Genomic DNA, 9,788 nt, shown 5'->3' with positions numbered 1-9,788 from the left:
GTGGGGGGGGGGGGTTGTGTGGCGGTGCACATCCTCATGGTGAACCAGCCCCACTTGTATTGCCACGTGGCAGGGCAGCCATGAGGAAATGGCGTCATCAGAGGTTTCTCTCTGATTCCAGCATCCCTTCCAGCGCAAGCCCTGGGCAGTGATTATGATGTCACAATGCACCAGGTGACTGATCACATACTTCCCTTAAAGGGCTGGGCTGAATTTGAATAAAAGCAGTCATTAACGACCCTCAACATGGTGGCTGTGATTCTTCCACTGCTCACACCGCCACAGTGCAAACCTATGATAGGAGGCTTAAGGGACACCTTAAAGTTGTCCACAAAGTTAATTGTAAGCACTCAGAACAGGTGCTCCCAGGCATTTAAGAGCAGTTTGCCCTATGTTGCCAAATGTTAATTTGAGCTGATTTTTTTTTTGTGTGAAACACGAAAATATGCAACGGCTGTGATTGTGAAAAAAAACATGTGCTGGAGGAATTTAGCTGGTCTTGCAGCAGCTCTTGGAGGTAAAGACATATAACCAAAATTTCAGGCCTGAGCCCCTTTTCAAGGTTTGAGCAACAAACAGACAGACTCCTGAATAAAAAGGCTGGGAGAGGAGGGAAGAAAGGGCAAGGAGAAGATCACTGGCCAACAAGCAAAAGGCTTGTTCCAACTGTTGTATCAACATCAGCTGTCTTAACATCATCACTTCCCTCACTTATTTTGATCTTACCTCCTCGGAACACTTTGTCCTCCATATTCTCTGCACCAATACCAACCTCAATCAAACCCATAGACAAGGATGGTGCTATTGTGGTATGGTGCACTGACCTCTACCTTGCCAAGGCCAGACAACAGCTCTCAGACATCTCCTCTTACTTACCCCTTGAATAAGATCCCATCAAAAAACATACAAGTCACTGTCTCAAGCACCATCACATGACCTCATGACTTCTGGTCTTCTCCCTTCCACAGCCTCCGGCATTATTTTTTCCCACTCCTGCGCTACCCAGTTGTACTTACTCACCACAATCCACAAATCTAATTGTCCCAGTAGACCCATTGTTTTGACATGATCCTGTCCAACTGAACAGGTATCCACTTCCCTTGACTCTGTTTTGTTCCTCCTAGTCTAGTCCCTCCCACTTACATCTGCGATACTTCACATGCCCTCCATCACTTCAACAGCTTCCAGTACCTTGAACTCAATGGCCTTATTTTCACTATGGCAGCCAATTACTATACATCTCTACCCGCCCTACTGAAGGCCTCAAAGTCCTCTGTGTCTTTCTTGACCAACAGACCCCCCTCCATCACCACCCTCCACTGGCTGGCAGAACTCATCCTCACCCTCAATAACTTCTCCTTTGACTCATCCCACTTTCTCCAAGTCAAAGTGGTAGCCCTGGGTACATGCTATAGAATGTAGAACACTTACAGCACAGTATGGGCCCCTGGGCCCTTGATGTTGCACTGACCTGTATATTCCCACCAAAATAAACCATACTAAACCCTTCCTACCTCATAACCCTCTATTTTTCTTTCATCCATGTGCCTAAGAATCTTTTAAATACCCCTAATGTTTCAGCCTCCACCATCATCCCTGGAAAAGCATTCCAGATACCCACAACTCTGTAAAAAACTTAACCCTAAATTTTCCTCTCTTCACTTTGTAGAAATGTCCCCTGGTGTTTGCTATTCCTCTCCAGGGAAAAATACACTGACAGTCCACCTTATCTATGCCTCTAAGAATCTGGAGACCTCAATTAAGTCTCCTCTCATCCTTCTTCGGTCTGAAGAGAAAAGTCCCAGCTCTGTTAGCCTTGCCTTATTTGATATTTACCATTCTAGGCAACATCATGGTAAATCTCTGCTGCACCTTCTCCATAGCTTCCACATCCTTCCTATAAATTGGTGACCAGAACTGAACACAATACTAAGTGTGGTCTCACCAGAGATTGGTAGATTTACAACATGACCTTTCTACTCCTGAATTCAACCCCCCTATTAATGAATCCCAACAGCCCATAGACTTCTTAATGATCCTATCAACCTGCATGGCGACCTTGATGGATATATGTATTTGGTCCCCAAGGTTCCTCTTTTTCATCCACACTTTTAAATAACTGAACATAGCCCTATGCTCTGGTTCCAATTTACTTTAGTTAGTTCTGGCTTCATTCCCATGTAATTATCCCTTCCCCACTTAAATAGTTTCTCATTTTGTCTGCTTTTAACCTTGTCCATCACTGTGCTAAATCTCAGGCAGTTGTGGTCACACTCACCAAAATGCTTCCCCACCGAGAGGTCTATCACCTGATCAAGTTTATTACCCAATACCAGATCCAGTATGGCCTCTCCTCTTGACAGCTGGTCCACATGCTATGTCAAGAATCCTTGGATACACATCCATCCTTCTTGCAGTCAGGAATGCCTGTCAATAATAGGAAAATTGAAGTCTCCCATAACAACAGCCTTGTATTCCTGGACCATTCCAAAATCTGCCTGTTTATCTGTTCCTTGGTGTTTTGAGGTTCTTTGGGGGCCAGTAGACTACTCCTCGTACAGTGATTGGTTCCTTCCTATTTCTGACTTCCACTCACACCCACACAGTAGACACTCCACCTTCAGCGACCTCCCTTTCTATAGCCGTGATATTATCCCTGAGCAGTAATGCTCCTCCCCCTTTACCTCCTATCCTATTCCTTTTAAAACACCTACTCCCTGGTACCTGCATCAGATAATCCTGCCCTTTTGCCAGCCAAGTGTCTGTAAAGGCGACAACATCATAACTCCATGTACTAACCATGCTCTTAAGTTCATCTCCTTTATTCCAAGCATTGAAATAGAGACATTTCAAACCCTCTGAAAACAATTATATATATGCTCTCCTGCTATCATTTCTCACAAACTCAGAACACATAGCATCATGCTTTTGACCTACTACTCTATTCTCTGCTCTTATATTCTGCTTTCCATCCCCCTGCCAAACCTTTCCCAACAGCTCTAGCATACCTTCCTGCCAGGTTATTGATTCCTCTCCACTTCAAGTCCAACCTGTCCTTTTTGCACAGTTCAGACCTTCCCCAGAGGAGATCTCAATGATCCACAAGTCTGAATCCCTGCCCCCTGCACCAACTCTTCAGCCATGCATTCATTTGCCACAACTTCCTATTCCTACCATCACTGGCATGTGACACAGGTAGAAATCCCGAGATTACCTCCCTTGAGGTCATGCTTTTCAACTTCTTTCCTAACTCTCTATATTCTCCTCCTCAGGACATCCCTACTCCTATTTATGTCATTAGTCCCCACATGGTCCACAAATTCTGAATGCTCACCCTCTGAGAATGCTGTGATCCCACCATTAGACATATATTCCCCTCTCCGCCTTCTGCAAGGACCACACCCTCTATGACTGCCTTGACCACTCCTCCCTCCCCACCAATTGTCCCAATTGTGACTGCAGGAGATGCTTCACTTGCACCTATACCTCCTCCCTCTCCACCATTCAGGCCTCAACAGTCCTTCCAAGTGAAGCAACACTTCACTTGTGAATCTGCAAGAGTCATCTACTGCAATCAGTGCTCCATTTGTGGTCTCCTCTTCATCAGTGCGACTGAACACACCTTCAGTTCTGTCCGTCGCAATAGCGGGGATCTCCCAGTGGCCAATATTTGACCACCCCATTCATATTCCCATGGCACCCTCCAACTAGATGGTATTAACAGGCTTCTCTGGTTTCTGTTAGCCCCTCTCCCACCCATTTCTCACCTTCCCCTATCCCTGGGTCTCCTTTCCTCTAGCTCTTCTCTTTCTCTTTCCATTTTTATCCATTCCTCCAGCTCTGCATTCACAGAGCTAACCCCTGTACCCTGATCAATTCGCACCTTTTCTCTCCTGTCCTCTTGTCCATGTGGAATTGTGGCCTTTTGGCTGTTGGCCTGTGCTCCTCCCCTGCCCTTTCTTTCCTCCTCCCCCCGCCTTTTTTATTCTGGTACCTGCCTGCTTTTTACTCATACCTTGAAGAAGGGCTCAGGTCCAAAATGTTGGCTTGCTTCTATCTTTACCTGCCATTGGTGCAACGCTCATTTTATCTGGCAGTTTTATCTTGTAAGTACTGAGCTTAGGATGAATAGGAGAAAGGGAGAGTGGGTTGAGCACAGGTTTGCGGTCCCACACAAAAGTGATGCAGGATGTGGTGGAGAGATCTGCTCTTGGTTGCCAGAGTATTGGTATTGGCTTTTTGCAGATTGCTGTGGATGGTTCTTTTCTAGACCAGGTTGAGCAAAGCTGACTTGAATGTGATAAAATCTCCTTTCCTGTATTGTAACCAAGCAAATCATTATGAAATATTTATATATATTTATTTTAAATGATATATTTAGGCATATAAGGTACATTATGAAAATCTCTAGACACCGTGGTTGAAGTAAAAAAAAACGCTGGAGAAGCTCAGCAGGTCAAACAGTCTCCTTTACGTAGCAAAGGTATTTAATGTCGGTTCTGTATCTTTACCTTTGCTACATAAAGGAGACTGTTTGACCTGCTGAGCTTCTCCAGTGTTTTGTGTTTTTATTTATGTACATATGTAATTATTATGTGCTGTATATTGTGTGTGTAAGTGTGTGCACTGTGGTGTGGAAAATCTCTGTTTTGTCTGATTGTATGTCATGCAGGGGTGTTACAATATTACATCAACCAAAATATCATCAGATGTTCTTGTAATATCCATGGGCTGGGTCTCAGGCTCTTCAAAATAGGATCTTATTCGCAAAATTACTGCCAAGCAAAGGTCCAGTCTCTCCACCTGGGCTTCTTTGCCCCAGAGGACTCTGCAATAAAGTGCACTGATTTCTCCTTTCATTGTGAAACATAAATGGAGAATCAAAATCAGAATTTACTGTAACTAACATGTGTCACAAAATTCATTGTTTTGCAGCAGTATCACAGTACAAAATTGGTACAGTACAAATTACATTTAATAAATAAATAAAATTGGTCCCAATAAAGATAAGAGTGAGGCAGTATCTGTGCTTCATTGTCCATTCAAAAATCTGATGGCTGAGGGAAAGAAGCTGTGTTTGCTCCATTGGGTGTTTGTCTTCAGACTCCTGTACCTCCTTCCTTTGTGAAGAGAGCATGGCCTGGGTGGTGAGGGTCCTTGAGGATAGAGGCTGCTCTCTTGAGACAATGCCTCATGTAGATGTCCTTAATGGAGTGAAGACTGGTGCCTGAGATGGCATTGGCTGTGTTCATAACTCTCTGTAGTCTATTTTCTGTTTTCCTGTTCTGTGAATTGGCTCTTCCATACCAGACAATGACGCACAGAGTCAAAAGCTCTCCATGGTACACCTGTGGAAATTTGCAAATTTTTGGTGACATAGCAAATCTCTTCAAACTCCTCACGAAGTATAGCCATTGGCGAATCTTCTTCATCGACGTGGAGACCCCAGAATAGATCATCGGAGATGTTGTCTCCCAGGAATTTGAAGTTCTTAACCCCTTCCACTGCCGAACCCTCGATGAGGAATAGTTTGTGTTCTCCTGATTTCCCTCTCCTGAAGTCCACAATCAGTTCCTTAGTTTTGCTGATGTTGAGTGCAAAGTTGTTGTGTGACACCACAACCAGCTGATTTATCTCACTCCTGTACGTTTCCTCAGTGCCATCTGTGATTCTGCCAATGGCTGTGGTATCATCTGCAAATTTGTAAATAGCATTTGAATTGTGCCTGGCTACACAGTCATGGGTATAGAGAGAGTAGAAACAGTGGGCCAAGCACGCAGCTTTGTGGTGCTCCTGTGTTGATTGAATGATGCACAATGGGCTATCTATTTACATTTACATTATCACATGGAATCAGAACAATAAATTATTTTGCAGAATCTCTTGCTGTGCTCCAAGCTGCAGCCTGTCAATGTCCACCCCGATTGCAAGTGTTACTTTTATCTTTGGTCTCAAGGATAGGATATGAGCTATGACTGTAAATTCAAATTTGATGCTAATTGCTGTCACAATTTTCTATCAAGCCAAGTACAAAAGATGTGTTGTGAGGTGGCTATTTTATTGGCACTTAATCATGCATAATTAACTCGCACCCAGAATGGATCAGACTTGTAATAATTTTTAGGTAAAATCACACCAATGGAGCAAAAGGTAACTTCTGTCTATGAACCACATGAATGATCCTGGTCTTTCTCCAATGACAAATAATGTCATAATTTATGTAATGTTATTTCTTTTCACAGCAACATATACTGGAGCATTTTAACTTTAGTAAAACTCCCTGTTGCTCTGGGAGCACATCACCCTTCTTTGTTGCTTTGCTCTCTATTTTGAGGGATATCTAAAAGAGAGACTTGAAAGATCAACCTCAGATTTCATAGGAGTCTGTTCAATCAGCTTCAAAAGCCTGAAGAGCCTGCTTAAACTGACTAGAACTGTGTTTTTATTCAGCATTTGGCTGTTGACAGTCCTCTGACACATGGAGTTTCTCCAGCATCTCTAGCCATGTCTGGGAAGCATGCATAAAACTTCAGAGATTATTGGTGTCTAGGCAGCAATGTGTTGGTTTGTTAATGCTATCACATGAGGGATATTTATTCTGCGCATCTTGTCAGGTTATTTAGCAGAGTGGAATGGCACTTCACCCAAGATCCATTCTGTGTCAAGCAATCAGAAGCTGAAGAAGTTGCCAATTCCTATGATCCCAGATTGTTGAGGCCAGATGTCCTGTTGGCCACCAACATCTAGATCGGAATGAATGTTGGAACTTGGATTTTCCAGAGTTATAGGACTTAAGAACCAGGTATGTTGATCCACTGAAGGACTATGTGGCAGTTAAATCTCCATACAAGCATTAATGAAATATCCACTATTTGTAGTGTATGGGTTAAAATGAATCAGTGTTACGTCAGAATCATAAAAGTATAAAAATAGGAAAATACAAACTGGTGTTGCTTACACAAAACATAGTTTTCAAAGGCCAGATACATCCATCTCACATTTAATGGAAAATCAAATGAAAAAAAAAACAATTATTTTAGTTCTGCAGTAAATAATAGTTGTAGAACATGTAAAACTATCAACACTTTGACCTCATCAAAGATCAGTGGCTGAAATTCAAAGTATGTAGAAAGACAAACTTCTCTGTGATGTGAACCATCACCGTCACACAAATTGTTACTCAACTATAAAATACGTCAGATATATTCTACTCAAAATCTCGAAAACACACACAGAAATTAATTGGCTGCAGATGGCATATAAAATGTTTGGAAGTAGCTTTGGCATGTTGAATTAAGAATTCAAACTGTATTCATGTTTCAACTGTACTGTAGGAGACCTGCAGAATTCGTTACAACATTGATAAGCCTGAACTCGCCTGAGACATATTTTGTTGTCTTAAAATCCTGTGAGTTATATAAAAACTGGTGTAGAATCTTGGTCTTTTGATAATGCTACTGATGAATTATTAATATCAATTTGCATATCCATGAACATTGCTAGAAGCTGACAATAATTATACCCATTTAAACAATATATAATGATCACATTTGGTTATACATAACATGGAAAAGGATACAATTTCCCTACAACTAATCACTTAAACATCTGTCATGCTTTTTGAGGGAGAGGTGACAATGGAGATAATGTTTGTTTGCTTTTCTGTGGACGGCAATATCATTCTTTATTTGTCAACCTTTGAATTGAATCAAATGGGTTGCCAAACTTGAGTCCATTCTAAACCTGTTATATCTACGAGAAAATTATTCCAGATGTTAAAAGGTAGGGGCCTATAAATTGAATTTCATCCTTTTTTTTTAATGTGTGAAGTGTTTAATGACAAAATAAATCCTCTTTTGAAATTTATGAGAACCTACATTATAAAGTATTGCAGCAGTTTACACATATCTGCTAAAATGGTTGTATCTTTGTGGCAGTGATTAATTTCATTGGACCTTAATGGAACTCTCTCCATGGCAGCTACTTGTTGTAATGTAAAAGGTGATCATGAATAAGAGGCAAATGCAGGCGAGGCAAGATAGGGATCTCCTCTATGTGGCAGTGTAACCTCAAATGTGCCCACTGAAAATGCAGCGATTTTTGGTTCAGATACTGCATTAGGGCAGCTTGGTTTTGAATTGTATAATGAGGGTGTTATATCTTGAAAATTGAACTCTGAGGCTAGTAGAAATGTGTAAGATATCGATGTCAAAATACAGATGTTTTAATTGATGTCTGATTGTCAATTCCTGCACAGTGCTCCTAATCGCTTTCTAAGAGCTCAGTTTATATTGATACAAATGTCATGAAATTTCATACTGATGCCAGAAAGATGTCACCCCTGCGTAGGTGAATTTTACAAGGAGGCTCCGTAAAATTTCCAATGGGCATAATTTGATCTGGAAATGCTTGCTAAAAATGTTATCTGTGTTTTGCACAAGAAAAAAAAAATTTACTACTGGATCCAATTTTTTTTCATGAAGAAAGTATGTGTGTGAAGAAGTCTTGCATCTTGGATGTCAGCAGGTAATGGGCTCACAATAGAAGCTGTGAAACAATGGTTTCATTTTCAATTTAAACAATGTTGTGTTGGTGGATTTAAATCTTTTGTGGTCCTTAAAGACACTTAAAGAAGACAATATTCCACCTGTACATGTGGCCTGGTGAATGGCATTTGATTTTGAATATTTTCTGATGATACTCACAACAAAATTAAATCAATAGTGATATATAAACAAACTCTTTGGAACAGACAATCAGAGTTCTTGAGTCTGAGATGACGAATCTTCTGTTCCACCACAAAGGGTATCATAAAGTCTGAGACGTGATGGAAGGTGTGAACTCTACTAATTTTGCAATTCCAACAAGAACTACTACCTTTCAGTTCATACTGTCCTTTCGGCTGCTACGGTCGGCCGGGTTATTGTGTTCCTGGTTTTTCCAGTGCAAGCTTGGATGTTTGGAGGTGTCGTTCATGGGCATCACATTCATAAGTGCTTGACTCTGGCAACAGCAGCACAAACAAGACTGAAAAATACACAAGTAACATTGAAACACATTAGCATTCTACTTAACCTCCAGCAGAAACAGTAATGAGAAGAAAGACTAGTCAGAAAATATATTCATCGATATTAATATTAATATGTGCATGTCTACACCTTATAGCCAGTGGTGCAGCTATTAAAGCTGCTGCATCACAACTCCAGTGTCTAGGGCTCAACCCTGACCACAGTGGTATATGAGTGGAGATTGCATGTTCTTCCTGTGACAGTGTGGGTTTCTCTCAGGTGCTTGTATAGGTATGAAGAATAGTTTACAGAGAAGATAAGTGGGTGAATGGGATTACTCTATGAACTAGCATTGAGTCCCTGGACCAAAATGGCATACATTGAAAGGAAATATGTAAGCATGAAATATAAAGTCGAGGGAACTGTTTTTGAGTGACTTGAACTGACTAGCTTATTGGAAGAAGAGAACAGAGTGAGGTCAGCGTAATTTTATCTGCCACATCTCATTGCACTCTGCTTCCCACCTGATGGTGGAAGATGCACTGTTTAAGCCTTAGGATAGAATAAGATCCGACTTGGAAGACATGCCCAATGCTAGTTGATGGACAGAGAGGATGGGTTGGAGCCATGGAGGTCCAAAGTTTCTAGGTGGGGCCTGGGAGAAGGTGTTCCACGAGCTCTGCCTGGCCCCCAGAACCTTTTCAACATTTAACAAATCACCCATGCTGGCAGGTCTTCCCAAAATATGTCAATTGTTTCCTACAGACATAATTGAGACTG

The 9,788-nt window shown here is 41.5% G+C and overlaps 1 protein-coding gene and 1 long non-coding RNA gene across 4 annotated transcripts in view; one reads left to right on the top strand and one right to left on the bottom strand.

Annotated features, from left to right (window-relative positions):
- The first annotated feature begins 241 nt into the window (after positions 1–241).
- Positions 242–9,788, top strand: part of LOC138758049 (uncharacterized) — a 174,584-nt gene continuing 165,037 nt past the window's right edge. For 2 of the 3 annotated variants that reach the window (XR_011354096.1, XR_011354094.1), the window contains exons 1-2: positions 242–517; positions 6,615–6,802. This is a non-coding gene — a long non-coding RNA (uncharacterized lncRNA). The remainder of the gene's footprint in view (positions 518–6,614; positions 6,803–9,788) is intronic. The other variant, XR_011354095.1, reaches the window with a different exon arrangement.
- ednraa (endothelin receptor type Aa) overlaps positions 7,811–9,788 on the bottom strand; it is an 85,339-nt gene continuing 83,361 nt past the window's right edge. The window contains exon 7 of the mRNA XM_069926394.1: positions 7,811–9,027. Within this exon, the coding sequence (XP_069782495.1) occupies positions 8,881–9,027 (147 nt within the window). The 3' untranslated portion in view covers positions 7,811–8,880. The remainder of the gene's footprint in view (positions 9,028–9,788) is intronic.

This window comes from Narcine bancroftii, chromosome 3 (assembly GCF_036971445.1).
Source record: "Narcine bancroftii isolate sNarBan1 chromosome 3, sNarBan1.hap1, whole genome shotgun sequence".
NCBI lineage: Eukaryota > Metazoa > Chordata > Chondrichthyes > Torpediniformes > Narcinidae > Narcine > Narcine bancroftii.
This window is presented reverse-complemented; position numbering and strand designations above follow the sequence as displayed.